The sequence below is a fragment of the Oryx dammah genome, unplaced genomic scaffold (genome assembly GCF_014754425.2).
Source record: "Oryx dammah isolate SB20612 unplaced genomic scaffold, SCBI_Odam_1.1 HiC_scaffold_29, whole genome shotgun sequence".
Taxonomy (NCBI): Eukaryota; Metazoa; Chordata; class Mammalia; order Artiodactyla; family Bovidae; genus Oryx; species Oryx dammah.
Genome location: NW_024070213.1, coordinates 4,361,361 through 4,380,295, shown reverse-complemented (window position 1 = coordinate 4,380,295; position 18,935 = coordinate 4,361,361). Strand labels below are relative to the sequence as shown.

The following is an 18,935-nucleotide window of genomic DNA, read 5'->3' as shown; positions in this document are numbered from 1 at the left end:
AAATGATGGTCATGGCGGTCCAGTGGTTAGGACTCTTCGCTTCCACTGCAGGGAAGCACAGGTTCAATCCCTGGTCGGGGAACTAAGATCCTGCAAGCTGCACGGCAAGGCCAAATAAGAAAGAAATCATGGGCATGTATTGCAATAAAGAAAACTGCTGCAGAGCTACTCCCTAAACAAGCGCGCTGGAGCCAAGAGACGTTTTTGAGAGGACGTTACCAGATCTTCTCCTTCTGTCTTGGGCTTTCCTTTGTAAAAGTGTATGGATTCATTAGATATTCCAATGTATTGTCTATAGATTATAAGATAAAGTCAAGCATATGTCTGCCGATACTTTTTAAGCTGACCTGTCTTCATAGCTAGAAATGTCTCTTAATAGGAGGCTTCCCTGGGGGCTCAGGTGGCAAAGACTCTCTTGCAATGCCGAATCCCTGGGTCGGGAAGATCCCCTGGAGAAGGAAACGGCACCCACTCCAGGAATCTTCCCTGGAGAATCCCATGGGCAGAGGAACCTGACAGGCTACAGTCCACGGGGCTGCAAAGAGTCAGGCATGACTGAGCAACTATCACTCACTCACTACCAGATCTTCAAGAAACAGACAGCTCAACTGCTACGCACAGGTTTTTAAGAGCCTTGCAAATTCTTTTTAACAAGGAGGTACAGTCTTGACCCCACAAAACAACACAGAGAAAATTATGGGCCAACTGCACTCATCATATAACATAAAAATCTTAAATAATATATTTAATAGAATCCCGCCATCTGTTAAAAGTATGCCAGGTAGAATTTAACTCAAAAATAGAAGAATGGTGCAATATTAGGAAATCTAGTTATATAGTCATGATAAAGTTATAGTTCAAATGAGAACTAACACATGATCGTATTCACAGGTACTGGGAGAACATTCAGTAAGATTAAATACTCATTCTTGATTTTTTAAAAATTCCCTATAAAATAGAAATAAACAAATACTTCCTTAAACACGATATGTATCTCAACTAGAAAAAACCAGAAATGGGGACTTTGCTGGTGGTCCAGTGGCTAAGACTCCGAGCTCCCAGCGCAGGAGGCCCAGGTTCAATCCTTAGTCGGGGAGTACTAATAGACCCCACATGCTACAACTAAAGATGCCGCAGGCCGAAGGGAAAAGCAAATATCCCACGTGCTGCAGCTAAGACCCTATACAGCCAAATGAATAAATATTAAAAAAAGAAAAAGAGACGAAGTAAGTATCATCACAACCCACCGTTACAGGTGGACCTTGGAGACATTGGGAGTTTGGTTCCAGACCAGGGCAATAAAAGCAAATATCACAGTAAAGTGAATCACACATTCTGGTTTCCCAGTGAATTAAAAGTTCAGTTCAGTCACTCAGTCGTGTCCGACTCTTTGCGACCCCATGAGCTGCAGCACGCCAGGCCTCCCTGTCCATCACCAACTCCCGGAGTTCACTCAGACTCACGTCCACCGAGTCTGTGATGCCATCCAACCATCTCATCCTCTGTCATCCCCTTCTCCTCCTGCCCTCAATCTCTCCCAACATCAGGGTCTTTTCCAATGAGTCAATTCTTCGCATCAGGTGGCCAAAGTATTGGAGTTTCAGCTTCAGCATCAGTCCTTCCAATGAACACCCAGGACTGATCTCCTTTAGGATGGACTGGTTGTCTTCTCCAACACCACAGTTCAAAAGCATCAATTCTTCAGCACTCAGCTTTCTTCACAGTCCAACTCTCACATCCATACACGACCACAGGAAAAACCATAGCCTTGACTAGACCTGCATATAGGTTTCTCAAGAGGCAGGTCAGGTGGTCTGGTATTATCTCTTTCAGAATTTTCCACAGTTTGTTGTGATCCACACAGTCAAAGGCTTTGGCATAGTCAATAGAGCAGAAATAGATGTTTCTCTAGAACTCTCTTGCTTTTTCAATGATCCAGCGGATGTTGGCAATTTGATCTCTGGTACCTCTGCCTTTTCTAAAACCAGCTTGAACATCAGGAAGTTCACGGTTCACGTATTGCTGAAGTCTGGCTTGCTGAGTTAAAAGTTACGTGTATACAATTCTGTAGTCTAGCAAGTGCACGACTGAGCGACTTCCCTTTCACTTTTCACTTTCCTGCATTGGAGAAGGAAGTGGCACCCCACTCCAGTGTTCTTGCCTGGAGAATCCCAGGGACGGGGAGCCTGGTGGGAGGCCGTCTATGGGGTCGCACAGGGTCGGACATGACTGAAGTGACTCAGCAGCAGCAGCAGCAAGTGCACAATAGCATTATGTCTGAGAAAGCGAAAACATACCTCCATTTAAAAATCCTTTATTTCTGAAAAATTCTGTCATCTGAGTCTGCAGAAAGTCACAATCCTTTTGCAGTGTTGACATCGAAGCTCACTGATCACAGACCACCACAACAAACAGAATCGTAACAGAATATTCAGATCACGGAGGCAGCAATTCTACCTAATTGCTAATTTGATCTATTAATTGCTAATTTGATCTATTAATTTAACATGACCCAAGAGAAAATGCCAAGAATGTTTCAAAATAAGAACAGCCAGGAAAATGCAGAAAGAGTGACGTGGGGCCATGAATCCTCTCAGATATGGAAACATACTCGGACACAGAGAGAGAGAGAGGAGATCCACTCCAGTTCTTAGTGCTGGGCTTCCGCAGTCTTCCGGAGGCTGAGATTTCAATCTTCGAGATTGTTAGCCAATAAATCTCTCTTTTTACTTTTTTAAATTGCAGTATAGTGTTGTTGGATTTTTTAAACATTTATTTGGCTGCGTGCATGCGTGCTCAGTCACTTGAGTCCTGTCCAACTCTTGGCAACCCTATGGACTGTAGCCCGCTTGGCTTCTCTGTCAGTGGGGTTCTCTAGGCAACAATACTGGAGTCGGCTGCCATGCCCTGCTCCAGGGGATCTTCCTGACCCAGGGATGCACCTCTAATCTCCCGCACTGGCAGGCAGGTTCTTTACCACTAGCGCCAGCCCTTATTTGGCTCCATGGCATCTTACCTGCAGCATGTGACCTTTTAGTTGCGACACCTGGGATCTAGTTCTCTGACCAGGGATGGAACCCAGGACCCCCTGCATCGGAGGGGCAGAGTCTCAGTCACTGGACCACCAGGGAAGTCCCTACTGAAGACAGCTGATTTACAACACAGCGTCTCAGGTCCACAGCAAAGTGATTCAGTCATATAAATACATGTAATTCAGATACCTATACATAATATATTCTTTTCCAGATCTATTTTCCCTTTCTAAGCTGCCATGGATAAGTTTCTTTACTTCTAACCAAAAGACTCCCCACCGCAAAAAAAAAAAAAAACAACTCAAGAATTACCCAAGTTAAAGAAAAACCACAAACCCTCTCTTAACCCCACAACACCTCTAGCTATTGTCTCACCAGATGCTGATTCCAACAGAAACTTTCCAGTCCTCTCTTACTTGGACAGACATGTTAACTGACAGATTTGTCAGTTCTACCATTGTTTGGTGGGTGTGTCTTTTGTTTTCCTGCAGAACTCTCTGACTTCACCTTGGCATCATTTCATTGGTTCTATCTTTAAATGTATCTGGAATCCAACTGCTTCCACAAACCACTCTTCCAGCTGGGGCCAAGCACCACCATTTCCTGCCTGTGTGGACTGTCCCAGCTTCCTACACGGCCCCCAGACTTGAAACAGTTTTTGTCACTTTTCTGCTCCAAATCCTCCATGAGGCTTCCTTCCTCGCCTCCCCGGTTCTTACTTGCAGCATGCAGGATCTTCGAGGCACGTCAGTTCAGTTCAGTTCAGTCGCTCAGTCGTGTCCGACTCTTTGCGACCCCATGGACCGCAGCACGCCAGGCCTCCCTGTCCATCACCAACTGCCAGAGTCCACCCAAACTCGTGTCCATTGAGTCGGTGATGCCATCCAGCCATCTCATCCTCTGTTGTCCCCTTCTCCTCCCGCCTTCAATCTTCCTCAGCATCAGGGTCTTTTCAAATGACCTTTTAATCACAGTAGGCAAACTCAGTTGTGGCACGTGGGATCCGGTTCCCTGACCAGGGAGGGCACTGGGAGCACAGACTCTTAGCCACTGGGCCACCAGGGAAGTCTCTCCCTTAGCTCTTTTCTCAAACGCCTACCTTCTCAGGGAGGCCGTCCCAAACCACTTGTACTACTACTACTGCCGTATAGCATCGTATCTATTTTATGTTTTCTTTGCTTTCAGTCTTTCCCAAGTACAGCAGCCAGAAACCTTTTTCTGTTAAGGTCCAGACAGAAAATACTCTGCAGACCATATGGTCCTGTCTCAACTACAAGATCACCCACAGCACTACATAAAGAAATAGGCGTGGCGATGTGCCAAGAAGTTCGTTTACAACAACGGGCAACAGGCTGGACCTGGCCTGGGGCCCTCGAGGGCCAGCACCTGGCTTACTGGAACCCATCTGTCCTAACAGAGCACCTTCCCTCCTTGTGTTGTTCCCTGCTGTGCACTTAGCTCCTAGAACGGTATTTGACTTGTAGGAAACAATGAATACTGGCTAATTAAGTGAGGGAGATGAGCTGAGTGATCAAGGGAAGCGAGGTGGTGCTGGGACACAATTACACTGACCAACAGAACAGAAGAGGAAGCACAAAACCAGAACGAAAACACACGGTAATTTAGTTCACATAAAGATTCGTCTTTTTAGTCAGTAGGATAAAGCCGGTTCTTCAACAGATGGTCTTGGAAAGACTGGCCAGCAGAGGAAAGAGAATGAGGCTGGGCCCCTGCTCAGACCAAAACCAATTTTGGAAAGAGAAAAACTTCTGATGCTAAAAGTAAAATTATAAGAAAATGAAATAAACCATGCATGAGTTTTCTTTTTATTCTCTCGGAAAGAGGAGGCTGTCAAAGAAAAGAATGATAGTTAAAAAAAAAAAAAGAATGATAGATAAATCAAACTACATAAAAAATTAATATAAAAATAAAAAACCCTGCACACCATAAACAAAGGCAAAAACAAACACCACGCTGGAAAAATTATTGGAGCTCTTAAATAAGGGTTAATTTTCTTAACAAGTAAGTTTCATTCAAGAGCAGAATAAACTGAAACAGAATGGAAAGGCAAAGGGAGGTATAAACGGCTTTTTAAAAATATATTTATTTATGTGGCTGTGCCGGGTCTCAGCTGCAGTGCACGGGATCTTCAGTCCTCGTAGGGCGTGGGATCTGCGGTCCTCGCTGTGGCACGTGGGATCTTTAGTTGCGGCAAAGGGGATCTCGTTTCCTGACCAGGGATCGACAGGGCATTGCCAGAGGGAGTGCCTCAGGCACCAGCGAGTCAGGGGGCCCCTCGGTCATTGGCAATTTCACAATCAGAAGACTGCTGCTGCTGCTGCTGCTGCTGCTGCTGCTGCTGCTAAGTCGCTTCAGTCGTGTTCGACTCTGTGCGACCCCAGAGACGGCAGCCCGCCAGGCTCCCCCGTCCCTGGGATTCTCCAGGCAAGAACACTGGAGTGGGTTGCCATTTCCTTCTCCAACGCATGAAAGTGAAAAGTGAAAGTGAAGTCGCTCAGTCGTCTCCGACTCCTAGCGACCCCATGGACTCCAGCCTACCAGGCTCCTCCGTCGATGGGATTTTCCAGGCAAGAGTACTGGAGTGGGGTGCCATTGCCTTCTCCGAATCAGAAGACTGGTGGGGCCCAAAGCCAGAAGTGGCTCCGCCTAGAGGTGGCGTCTGTGTAACTGAGGCTGAGCCTCGGTGGTCACTGAAATGGGGGCCACTGGACGGAATTTCTCATATACACTGGTGCAGCCTCCTTGGTTTCACCCGAATGACTGAAGATCTTGACCACTACAGGAAATGTATAACGGGAGTGGCAGGAAAGAGACGGGGGCACACTCTCCTGGGACCCCTTTTCTGTGACATCAACACCCGTCGCTTCACACTGCCTTCTGTTCGTGCCTGATTGTCCTATTTCTTTAACCAAAGGAACTTACTCGTTAACTAAATTAGGGGCCACCCTCTCTCCCAAGGGACAAGAAAGCTACCCTCATCACCAAATGTTATTAACAGAAAAAAAAAAAAAGGTTCAGATTAAACCTGTAACTGAAATAGAAAACACTGAGATTCTGGGCCTAACTAAAAACAAATTGAAGCCTTAAATGACCCCTTTCCGGATTTGGAAATTATTGGGGTTAAAAAATGGTTTGGATCTTCAAAATCCTGATTATAATCTCTTTGAATGACTTTTCTGATGTTTTCTGCTGTATTTCTTTTCATATACATCTTTTTGTAGACTCATCCAACGCTTAACTTCTAAGAGAGCGAAAAGGGTGATGTCAACCAGAATGACACTGACTGGCAGTTCTCCCAGCAGAGCCGGGCAATAAGCCAGCTGTTTGCTCCTTCCCCAGGCAGGCCTCTGCCCATCTCAGCTGGAAGGAGCTAACGACGGAAGGGCCATCCCCCTCGCCCCCTTTTAAGCATAAAAGGATAAAACACCTGGAGAGGGGAATCATAGGGACAGAATGAAGGGACAAAATAGGTGATTAAACAGTCACTCCCACCACGGGATTGTGAGTAGAGAAAATATGGGAGGCCTCTGGAAGTTAATCAGTGCTCGAGAAAGCACGCTTGCTCAACCAAACAACCAAGCAGGCTTGCCCAACCACACAACCAAGCAGGCTTGCCTAGCAACCAAACCACGCGACAGAAGCACGAGGCGTGACCCAGAGCAATAAAGCAGAGGCAGCCTGAGGCCTACAGCCCGTCCAGCGAGCTCGGCGAGCTAACGATCCCAAGGACATGCTCTCTGCACATGTGAAAAACAACCACTTGTGGACCTAGCTTGACCATGTAGGGACAAGGAAGCTCCCCTGCCCAGCCTGGAGGAGGAGCTGGGAACGGAAGCATGACGTCTACGCAAGAAAGACAAAGAAGGTCTTCTCCCCCTCCCCATTCTTCCTTTGATTATAAAACTGTGGGGCTTTCCCAGTGGTTCAGATGGTAAAGAATCCACCTGGAATGCGGGAGACCTGGGTTCCATCCCTGGGTCGGGAAGATCCCCTGGAGAAGAGAATGGCAACCCACTCCAATATTCCTGCCTGGAGGATTCCATGGACTGAGGAGCCTGGTGGGCTACAGTCCACGGGGTCACAGAGAGTCACACACGACTGAGAGACTAACACTTTCACAGGAAACTGCAGCCCACTGAGTTCTCAGGGTGTGGCTTTCTCACCCGCCCACTCGAAAGCCTCACAAGTGTCCTAGTCAAATAAACCAGTTCTTATCAGCCCCTCCGCTCTCGCGGAATTCTCCTCTCCACTGAGACAAAGGCCCACGGTCCTGAGTTCTCCGGAGCTCCCATGAAAGGAGCTACTGGTTTCAGGACAGCTGCGTCGGGAGGGTGGGGAGGGCAGGCAGAGCCCCTGCGCCTGCACCACAGCGCTGCAGCAGCCAGGGCGTCAGGGAGCGCGCCCCGAAGAGGGGAGGTTCCGGGGGCTGGGGACCAGCACGCAAGGCCCTCCTGGAGAGTGGGCGGGACAGCGGAAGGGGCCACGGCCAGGAGGCCGGGACCGCACGTGGCCTCTGGCAGGGTGGGGCTTTGTTCGGACCCTCAGAGGACTGGGGCCCTGAAGGGGCTGAGATGGAGCCTCTCTGTTGCGAAGACGAGGAACTGGCAGAGGCGTGACCCGCACCTGTGGATGCCGGGTGTCCAGCCTGCCCAAGGGCCCCGAGGGAGGCCTCCTGAGAGCTGCCTGGCTCGGGGGCGCCCAGCTCAGCCTGGCCCGGCCCCTCCCGAAGGCTGGGGTGTCAGCTGGCCTCTCTGGGGAGAGTCCAGGGCAGCCCTCGGCCACTTCCACCCCTGAGCAGCCAGGACAGCATGAATAGGCTTCTGTGACCCGTCAATAGGCCTTTCATCAACTCGTGGCTCTCGTGCTCCCTCCCCCAGGGCACAGAAGACAAAGAAGCTGCCCGGGGAGGCCCAGGGCTGCCCCAGTGAAGCACTTGGATGGAGGGCTGGTCAGACGGGCCCCACATGAGCCACCCCACGGGCCAGGCCGGTCCCCTGCTGCAGCCCCAGGGAAGCTCGGGATTTCAGTGATGCTCAGGGACCTGACCAGGAGAGCCATCACCTGCCTGGCTCCTTTCTTCTTCAGGGAAAGTCCAGCCTTCCTCCCCAGAGGAGCCAGGCACTCCAGAGAATCCCTTCCAGAGGGCAGTGTGGTCTCCCACGCTCCAGCCGCACCCCCCACCTTCTTCCCTGACTGAACACCCTACGCATCCCCAGCCACTCCTCCCTCACCGCGGAGTCTCTTCCAGGGCCCAGCCCAACCTGGCTTATGCAGGTCAGCTCGCCATCACGCCGGGGGGCCCGTCCCTACCATCTGCATCCCCCACCACGCACCTCCCCTGACCCAACTGAGCCGCTTGACTGCACGTGATCTTCAAAAGATCAAAAAATGTTTTCACTGTTACAAGTATTTATTAAAAAGTGCAATTCAAGGGTTAGCTGGGTAAGCGCATCATTGCAAATCACATACAAAAGAAAGGGATAACAAATGCCCCCGCACCAACGAAAAAAACAAAATGTCAACAAAACAAGGCGGAAAACTTAGCGTGCTGAGGAATGGACCCAGAAGATGGGGAATGAAGTCGCCAGATTTCTACCCACATGTTGTGCAAAAGGAGACGGTGAGGAGAGACGGGCAGCCGCCACCACCAAGTGCTGGCTCTGGGTTCAGCTGTGGCTTCAGTATTAGGGTTTCACCAGGGAGGTGACGGGAGCATCCTGTATGCGAGTGTACACTGGAGGCGTAAAGTCATCAGAAGCTTGAAGCGTATGCATCTTGGCGGGTTCAGCCGCTAACACTGAATTAAAGCACCTGTTAGTGCCTTCACTCCGCTGAGGAGGAGGTGGAGGCTGCAGGTGTGACTCACCTGTCTGAGGTCACCCTGCTGGCAGGGGGCAGGGCCAACCACAGCCCAGGGCTCAGCCGCGCTCTCTGCCCTGGGTAGGGCCTCGTCACACTAACCACCCATGTGTGTCCCCCCCACCGTGAGCAGGCAGCTCGCTGGCAGAGTGGCCAAGCACCCAGCACAGGGCAGGGCCCAAACAGGGAGTCAGCCACGCTGACCCAACCACCATGTGGCTGTGACGCGCTCCGGTTTCCGGTTCACTCGGAGAACACAGTGTCGGCTTTGAAACCCAGCCCAAAGCCACTGTCCCTCCTCACAATATGTGCAGTGTTGCGAAATCCTTCAAAGGCTTCTACACCCTTGGGTTCCCTCGCCAAGCGGCCTCGATCCCCACTGGCCAGCTCCAGGTTGGGCTCAGCCCCACCCTGACCTGCCCCATGCCGGGAACCACCTGGGGCCCGGGTGCAGTGAGGAAGAAACCCAGACCTGACCTCAAGGCCACTTTCCCGGGTGGGACTCGAGTTCCCACGGCCCCCACAGTTTCCAAAAACGATCCTCTGGATTCTCCGAAGCAGCAGTGCGTGCAAACCCCACAGTCCTGTGGCCACCGTCACGGGACTGCGGCCAGCCCACTCCCTACAAACCGCTCCCAGATGGCTTCGAGCCTGCCTGCACGCTCATCAGGCCAAAACAGTAGCTCCCCGTCCAAACCCCACGACGCCAGCACCTACATGGCCTTAAGCCAACTCCCGACTCACTGCTTTGTCCAGCATATCAACCAGCCTCCAGGACGAGGAGGGGCCGTTCTCCTGAGTGACCTTCCATGGACACCCATGCAAGGTGCCCAGCCCAGACAGGGGCCGTGGCCCGACCGCCCCAGCTCCCGCCGGCCTGCCCCGGCTGGAGGTCACCTGGTCCCTGCCCCGGTCACTATCCCGCCTCCTCCCGCCGTGTCACACAGCACGAGGCACATGGTGAGAGCCCAGAAGACCAGGCCAGCCCCGCAAGAGGCTCACAGCTGTGCCCAAGCAGCAGAGCCACCCAGCAACCCCAGGCCGTGTGGGTGCCCAGCCCCACCCACAAACCAGGCTCAGCTGGGCCAGCCCACCCAGGGAGCCCAGGCTAAAGGACTGCCCTGCTCACGGCCGCGCCCCAGCAGCTGCTCCTGCGGGCTTCAGGGTGCAGGCTGAGGTTGATTCCCTGATGGCTCAGATGGTAAAGCATCTGCCTGCAATGTGGGAGACCCGGGTTCGATTCCTGGGTCGGGAAGATCCCCTGGAGAAGGAAATGGCAATCCACTCCAGCACTCTTGCCTGGAAAATCCCATGGACGGAGGAGCCTGATAGGCTACAGTCCATGGGGTCACAAAGAGTCGGACACTGAGCGACTTCACTCATTTCATCCAACGTGTGACCCGCTGCGGGAAGCTAGGAAAGCTAGGACTCGAGGCCTGCCCGCCTCCCCCGACCAGGCCGGGGGCAGAGCCAACAGACAGGGTGCTTCAGGTGCTCTACCTTCAGTGTCGCCCACAGAGCACCCCCAAACACACCTCCCCCTCCCCCAAGGGCGGCTCCTCTCATCTCTCCTCCTTCCCAGGGTCTGAGGCCGGCGGTCGGGGGGTGGCCTTGTGCAGTTCCAGCCCTCAGCCCCACGGCTTCCTCCCCAAGAAGGCCCCCTCCCAGGCAGTCCTCTTTCATTTCCCTCCTTCACTCTCGCTTCTTCTAAGAGGTCCTTCGCCGTGAAAAGCAGCGGCCGGGGTTCTTCTTAACACACTAGACCAGGGTGAGGCCACAGGGAAGAAAAGGCACGAATGCCTTTGGAGAAATGCATATCCGCGTGTGACAGGCACAGACAGCCTCGAGTCCAGGAGGCCTGGGTGCAGAACCCGCACGGATTACTTGGGACCCTGACCAGGGGCCTCTGTCTCTCTGAGCCCCATCACCTTCGTCTGCCAGCAGGAGTGACATCCCCTTCGCCACGGGTTGCTATGGGGATGACCCAGGGCTGGGCTCGCAGTGACCGAGCGGTGGCTGCTCTGGGGAGGGAAGCGGCCTCCGCAGACTTGGAGAGGGGCTCCTGACACAGACTGGGATGACCTCATCCCCACCCCGCTCCCTGCACAGCCTCTCAGGTCTAGGCTGACCCCTGGACTCCTCGCGGTCTGCTGCAGGGAGGCAGGGTGGGACAAGGACTCCCAGGAGCTGACCAGCCCTGCTCAGGGGGCATCTCCCTCCTCCACAGGTCAGGGGGAAGCCTGAAACCCAGGGGCCCACCTCCTGGAAGTGGGGGCACCGCCTTGGGGACCACCTAAGGCGGCACCAGCCTCCACACGCTAGGGATCAGAAGGACGGACCTGCAGACCGAGCTGGGGGGCTTGCCGGGTGTGAAGCCTACCGCCCCAAGCGTGGCGCGGCAGCTCTGGGTGGCGGGTGGCCTGGTTCTTACGTCCGCCTTGGGGAGGGCTTCATGGTTCCTCCTGCATCTGCTTCTCCCAGTTTCATTTCCCTCGTCTTGAACCACAGCAGCAGGGTCCTCCTCGAAGCACAGTGGCTTAGTGTTAGAGGCGTGTGCACTGGTGACTGAGTGTCCCAGAACCATGGGCTGTGAACAGTGGGCCAGTCAACCTCCCCTCCCCATTTTACCCAAGAGGAAACCGAGGGCTGGGCGGGGGAAGGACCCTGCCTGCAGCAACTCCCGCAGGGTCCCCTGGACTTGACCCAGCGCTGAAACCTGTTCTGGGCAGCCTCGGTGACCCTCCCTGGGCTCCAGGTCTGCAGGCCGACTTCTGCCTGAGGTGGACGCAGGGCAGTAGGCGTCCCCCTCCTCCAGGCGATCCAAGAACTTCCCTAAAGTGACACGGCATTCAACCTTTGCCCTTCTCTGCCCTGTCTCTGCCAGGCAGGACCCTCCACACCTTGACTGCCCTATACAAGGGCTGCCTCCTAAGAATGACCGCTGTCTTCACTCAACAGACACCAAGCCCTCCCCGCCAACGCACCGACCCCACCCCTCCCCCACACTGACCCCTGCCCCTCACTGCCCCCAGTCCCCTGCCCTGGGCCTGCTCTGCCATGAGCTGGCACAGGGGACCCGGAGGCAGCCCAGTGGCCCTGCAGGGGAGGTGAGGGAGAGGAGGTCATACACAGGAGACTGTGCCTCACAGGCCTGAGGGCGGACATCCCTACAGGTGCCAAGAACAGGGTGGGGAGAGGGGCAGCAGGGCCCCTCCAGAGGTCAGGAAAGGGTGGGATTGAGGGGTGAGGAGCGCCCCCCACCAGAAGACTCACACGGCCAGGGGCGCAGCTGCGAGCAGGCCCAGGTCACAAAGGGTCTTGCACACTGACTTGGCTGCCTCGAGGAGTCTTGCAGGGCGTGAGCGGCAGAGTATGACACGGTCGAGTACGACACGGTAGGGGGTGGCAGCCGCGGGGATGCAGTGCAGCCCAAGGGAGACCCGAGGTCGGGGTGAGGGATGGCCCGGGGCGGGCAGAACTCGGCCACGGGAAGTTGGTGGGCCGGGAAGGGCTGACCCCCGCCCAGGCCTGGCCAGGCTGAGGGGCAGGTACCTGCGACACGCCCCTGGAGGGGAGATGGTGTCCGATGGCCGAGGGCAGTCGGCACTAGGGGCTGGGGACCCAGCAAGAGTCTGGGCTGGTCTGGGAAGGGGCTGGGTGGGACGCGGGGGCAGCACGAACCATCACCCTCTCTGCCCACCTGCCACTACCATCTGCCCCGGAAGTGTTCTGCCCCGGCAATTCAGAAAGTCCTCCGTGAGTCTGGTAAACATCTGTCTGCCACCTGCCATATCCACGCATGGTCTCAGTCCGGCCCTCGGGGGTCAGACAGCAACCTCTAAGAAACAGCCTCCTGGGCTGGGGGCCCAAAGAAATCCTCTGCTTGCAGAAAGCTCTGCACAGATGAAGAGGCTTGTGGCAAGCTGTTTATAGAAGAGAAAAACCGGATCCAAACTAAGTTTCCCACAAGACAAGACCAATTAAGTAAATTATGGCACATCCACTCAACTGCCCTGCAGTCATTTAAATAATGCTTCGAGTCTGAACAGCATGGAAAACGTTTTAGGAATTTTAAGTGAGAAAGCTTGATGAAGAAACTTTATATGTAGAATGTCAAGTATCTGTTAAGGGGCTTCAAAAAGCTTGGAAATGGAGACTTTGCAAAGTTAATAGTGTCAGTTAAGTTCAGTTCAGCCCTGTCCATCACCAGCTCCTGGAGTTTGCTCAAACTCATGTCTATTGAGTCGGTGATGCCATGTGTCTCTACATAACTGGAACTATGAGTAATTTTTTTCCATTCTCTTACATTTTCCAGTTTCTATATTGTGCATGTAACATTTTTTAATTGGGAAAAAAAAATTTTGTTTGGAGGTTTTTGAGGCTTTTTTTTTTTTTTTAAACAAGTGTCCCACCCAGGGCTTCTCTTCAGGGGCCTGGTGGCTTGGCTGGTATTCGAGGCAGATGTAAATGAGGAGCCATTGCCTCAAGGAGGGGTCCACCTTGAGCAAGGCCTCAGGGCAGGGGCACAGCAGGCACTCCAGCCCAGGGCAGGGGAGGGCGGTGGGCGCCAACACAGCTGACCACCCTCTGGCTCTGCCAAGAATCTCTGCAGCCCCGAGCCTCAGTCTCCTTAAAGAGAGAAGGCCCGTGTCCTCAGTGTCCTCTGAAAGGACACAGCGCCCCGACCTTGAGAGAGGACCCACCAGCAGCCCCAGAAACGGTGGAGGCCGGAACCCACAGGCCTTAAAAATAGGCGCAGGAACCGAGAGAGGCCCCCTTGCCATTCCAACGGCCACACTTCCTCCCTGCGCACTGGCCCACAGCCAACTCAGCCAGCCCCAGCGCTGGGGGGCCCCAGGGATCCCCGGAAAACCAGCCACAGCTACGGCGAAGCCATCATCTGCAGAGCTCGGGTCCCGCCCCAACTCCACAGCCAGAGGTCTGTGCCTGTTATAACGATGGCAGCACGGAGGGCCAGCCCCTGCTGGGGCGGCGTGGGGCCCGGTCCTGCCGCGGCTCCTGTGGCCCTACGCCGCTCCGTGAGGCTGCGTCTGTCCTTTCCCTGACGATTCCCTCGACCCTCCGGACCCTGACATCCCCACTTCACGGATGAGGACACGGAGGCCCCCAGGGGTGGCAGGCACAGGCCCCAGGTCTTCCCCTCCAGCCACACCTCCCACGGACATCCCCTGCCCGACACGACGCCCCAGCTACACAGCGCCGAGCCAGACAGAGGCTCAGCGGAGCGTGCAAGGACCTTCCCGACGCACGGGGTGGTGGCGGGTGCAGGTGCTCGGCACAGGGGCGAGGCCTGTGGGAAGGCAACTGCCCCCTTAGCCCTCTGTTGGCCTCATTCCATCAACTCTCTGCAGAATGGCTCCTGGCGCCTGACAGGCCTTGGCTGGAACCCCGAGAACCCCAGCTCTGCTAGCTCCCAGCTGCGTGACCCTGGGGGAATCACTTTCCTCTCTGAAGCCTGGTTCCCTCCTCTGGGGTAACAGCAGAAGCTGCCTCCACAGGAGACAGAAGCGAAGGCCCAGCAAAGCTGGCACACGGCAGACAGGCTGAGCCCCCACAGCTTCTCTAAGTGCCAGCTGGTCCTCAAATCAAACACCCACAGAGCGGCCTGAGGGCGGGCCTCGGGAGCACCCAAGTCCCAGCCGGGCACCCGGAGCCCCAAACGCCACTCCAGCCTCAACTCCTGCGGCCGCCCTTCAAGCCTCCCAGCTCCGGCCTGGCAAGTGCTGCCTGCTTCAGGCTCCCCTCTCAGAGGCATGACCCCGCCCCGTCCCGGTCAGCAGACAGGGGTCCCCTCTTTGTGCCCCTCACCACCTCTCCCACCTTGACCTGGGCCCATCCCCAGGCCACCTGGCAGCAGGTAGCTACGCAGGCCTACATCGGGTCACGTGTACCTGAGGACAGGTGTGGGCCTTTGCCTCTGCTAAGAGCTGGGGTTCAGGCAGATTCTTCTGCCACTTATTAGCTGGGGTATGTCACTTCACTGCCGAACCTGTGTTTCTCCACCAGGACAAAGAGAAGAGTTTAATAATCCCCACCTTAAGAGAATTAGTTTGAGGATAAAAGGCCATGGTGAAAGGGAAATACTCCGTTTGGTCCCGCAGCACTCCAGAGAAAGAGAAAGTTCCGAGGCCACCTAAACAGGGGTGAGAGCCCAGGAACAAGCAGCTTCAAAATGCTCAGCCCTGGGGACTTCCTGGTGGTCCAGGGGTTAGGACTCTGCACTTTCACTGCCGAGGGTGTGGGTTCAATTCCTGATTGGGGAATTAAGATTCCACAGGCTGCCTCCGGCCATAAAAAATTGAAAAACAAAAAAAAGCCAATAAAATAAAATTTAAAAAATATATAACGATCAGCCTAGGCAGGGCACCATAAAAAGCAGCGTGAGGAGGCCCCTCCTCTCACAGCGCCCCTCCACAGCTCACACCCAGGTTGTGTCCGTATGACTTGACCACAGGCCAGCGGCATGACGCCCGTGTTAAAGGGAGCCTGTCCACACAGGCTGGACGTCCAGGGCCCATCAGAAGGCCCAAGCCCCAAGAGGAAGCATCAGGCTCTCTCCACCTTTGGTCCAGATGTCGGCATCACACAAAATCTGGGCCTTGGACCACCTCACTCTTCCCAGCTCAGAGATTCTTGGTCCTTGCACAAGCTACCCCAGCCGCCAGCTTGGCCCACAAGTTCCCTGGAAGCACAGGCAGTTTCCTGTGGATAAAACACCAAAACCCCGCTCAGAGTGACCAGAGGCCTGGCTGATTCCACACAGTTCACCTGAGTACCTGGCTCTCTCTCCCCACTCACTCGTCCCCCGCCCCATGTGGTAAGGATCCAAGCTGATCCTCCCATCTGGCACGGAGCAAGTGTTCAGACAAATGCTTCCACTGCAGAAAATACAGCGGGCGAGATTCAGAAATCAGGTGTGGGTCTCCAAGGTGCCTTTCATCATAGCAGCCAAGCAATGATGTGGGGAGTGGCCAGGGTGAGGGTTAGGTGTTAGGGAATGGTAGTCAGTTTCTCCCATCTCATAGACACTGACTCATCCAGGTTCAAGGGTCTCCCCCAGAGGCTCCTGCATACCTTCAAAACAACCTCAAAGGGCATGGCATGGTTCTGAACAGCCTAAGGGTTGAGTCAACAACAATCTGGGAGATTTAAGTTATTTCGTAACTGCAACAGGTTGTCCCAGCTGCAAAGTGGAGATGAGAGGATGACGCGAGCAACTGGATGTACAAAGTGCTTTGGGGAGGGCGTTCTGGCTCACACCCAGGTGCTCAGGCTAGTCGTTCCTAACTCTGCTTGGGCATGAAGTCACTGTTTAGCTTGCCCCTCTCTGAACATCACATCTCTCGTCTGAAAACTGAAAGAGATGGGCAACATGAGCCCTTCTATGAGCTGAAGATCCTAACTTCCTTGCCATCCGCGCCCTTTACCCCCCAGTCCAGAAAGTAAGCCTTTCCTTCCTTTGCTGAACGAGCACTGGGCACCTGCTCTGCATATGCTGCGTGCTGGGCACTGGGGGTGGGGGGTCCCAGATGTGGGCAAAGCCTTGGAGGGGTTGCCTGCTAACTGAGGAGACAGCATCACAGGGCCACAGCAGTCCAATGACCCAGGACATGAGCACCCAGACAGCAGGACGGGGGCCAGAGGAAGCGTCCCTGGGTGGTGGCATCAGCGCTGAGGCCCGAACGCAGACCTGCAGCTGTCTGCAGGGCCGGTGAGTGTGCAGGGCAGGTAGCCTCCCAGGAGCAGCAAACAGCAGAGATAAAAGCGCAGAGCACCGGAGCACGACATGGACTGAGTTCTGAGGGGCCGGGGGTGGTAGGATGGGGAGGCCTTGTGTGTGAAGGGCAACTAGAGGTGAGGAGGAGGGACGCAGCAACAGCGTGACCATCGGCCTGCGTCCCTGGCCTAGCAGGCGCAGCTCTCCTCCCCAGATGCAGCACAACAGCAGGTGCAACGCGGCCTGGCTGGGATTATCCGGGTCAGGGATTATCTGGCGGCCAGGCCCCGGGGTCGCCCTGACCATGGTCAACCCCAGCGGTACGGCTTCCTCGCAGGCTGTCCCTGGGCCTCTCTGGACCTCAGGCTCCTCGTCGGTCAAACAGAGATCACACTCCTCTCGGGCAAAGTCAGTATCAGATGGAGGGCGCCTGCACAAAGCACCCGGCACACGCTGAGCGGGAACGCCAGGTGCCAGGGCAAATGATTACTTTCTTACGGGGCGCTGCAGGCCCTTCAGGGCAGGGACTGTCTAACAGGGCAGAGGATGCTCAGAGGACACAGGAATGGGCTGACAGGGGAGTGGGGAGGGGTGCCAGGAGAGGCTGAGCAAACAGGGCAGAGGGGCCTGGAGCAGATGGTCGCTCAGACCCCCCTATTTCAGACACTGTGCCAGATGACAGGCAGCCTGCCGGGCAGGCATGCAGCCAGGCACAGAGTAGGTGCTCAACCAACGTTTGCTGAATGGAGGAATGAGGATCCTTCCGTTTCTGCTCAGAACTCCTTAGTGACACCTTTGCAGAAGAGACCAGAGAAACCTATGTCCCCATCCAGCTCTGTGTTGTAGACACCTCACCTTCACGTCCACCACCCTCACCCGGACTTGTGAGCAAAGCTTCCTTCCAGGGCAGCCTGCCTCCCACAAAAAGAGGATGCAAATTGATCCCCGCCCTCAACCCGGCCTCCAGGGTGTGGCCTGCTGACGGGGTCTGGAAGCCTTGTGACCTCAGGTAGGTTGGGGGTGGGGGATATATCGGCTCTTTGAGACCCAGTTTCCCCAACGGTGAATGAAGGCGGGGCCGTAGAATCTCCAAGGTGGACATTCCCTTCTCCAAAAGCTGCCGTCGCCCCCTCAGAAATCCCCAGCCCAGACTTGGGAGGGAGGGTGGGTGACAACGTGGTAATGAAGTCATTCCTGCAGGAGGAAGGGAGGGGTCTTTGCAGAGAGAAAACCGCAAAACCCACCCTACGGGGTGGGGTAGGGTGAGGGTGGGGGGCTCCTAGCGCTTCAGTCCGAACGCGATGCCCCAGAAGCCATTACCTCACATCCAGCCGCGCCGGGAGATCCCACCCCCGCCTGTAGACCCCCACCCCAGATTCCCTGTAGACAATACGGGACACCCTGGCCCCCACTCACCGGCCGATCTAAGACTCGGGGCCTCCGTAGAGCGGAGTCACAGCCCGAGGGGCGGCCGCCCCGCTCCCTCTGCCCAGCGGGTGGGTTCGGGGCCCACGGTCCAACAGGTCCCCAGTCAGAGCAAAGGCGCAGAGCCGCGCGGGGAGACAAAGGCTTCTGGCGCCGGGGACCTGACATGTCCACACTGTCGGCAGCGGCACAGAGGCCCCAGGGAGGGCTTCTGGCGCCGGGGACCTGCCCTGTCCACACTGCCGGCCGCCGCACGGAGGCCCCGGGGAGGGCTTCGGGCGCCGGAGACCTACTCCGTCCACACTGCCGGCCACCGCACGGAGGCCCCGGGGAGGCCTTCGGGCGCCGGGGACCTGCCCTGTCTACACTGCCGGCAGCGGCACAGAAGCCCCGGGGAGGGCTTCCCGGAGACGGAAGAGAACCGGCGGAGCCACGGAGGGGAGAGGAAGGGAGAAGACGGACAGACCCCGGGATGGGCGGACAGGGGGACAGACACGCAGGGACGCGAGCGTGCCGGACACCTCCAGGGACCAGGATCAGAGACGAAGACGCGGGGGCGCGGGAACGACCAGGACGCGAGGATCTGGGGCGAACGCGGGGGTCTCCCCCGAGACGCACGCGGGGACAGACGTGCGGAGACTCAGAGACACGCTCAGAGACGGAGACACGCGCGGACACTCCGGCGCCGCCGCGGCTCCGGCCTCGCCCCCGCCCGGCCCCACTCACCGAGGCCGCAGACCTCGCGGCGCAGGCTGACGCGGCCGCGCTCCTCGGCTATGGCGCGCAGCATGTGCTGCAGCGAGCGCTCCTCGGCCTCCGCGCCGCCCGCAGGCTCGGGGGAGGCGGCGGCGGCGGCCGGG

At 55.8% G+C, this 18,935-nt stretch overlaps 1 protein-coding gene across 1 annotated transcript in view; it reads right to left on the bottom strand.

Moving 5' to 3' along the window:
* Window positions 1–18,929, bottom strand: part of KIAA0930 (KIAA0930 ortholog) — a 42,331-nt gene extending 23,402 nt beyond the window's left edge. Inside the window, exon 1 of the mRNA XM_040234560.1 lies at window positions 18,802–18,929. Within this exon, the coding sequence (XP_040090494.1) occupies window positions 18,802–18,865 (64 nt within the window). The 5' untranslated portion in view covers window positions 18,866–18,929. The remainder of the gene's footprint in view (window positions 1–18,801) is intronic.
* Window positions 18,930–18,935: the final 6 nt, after the last annotated feature.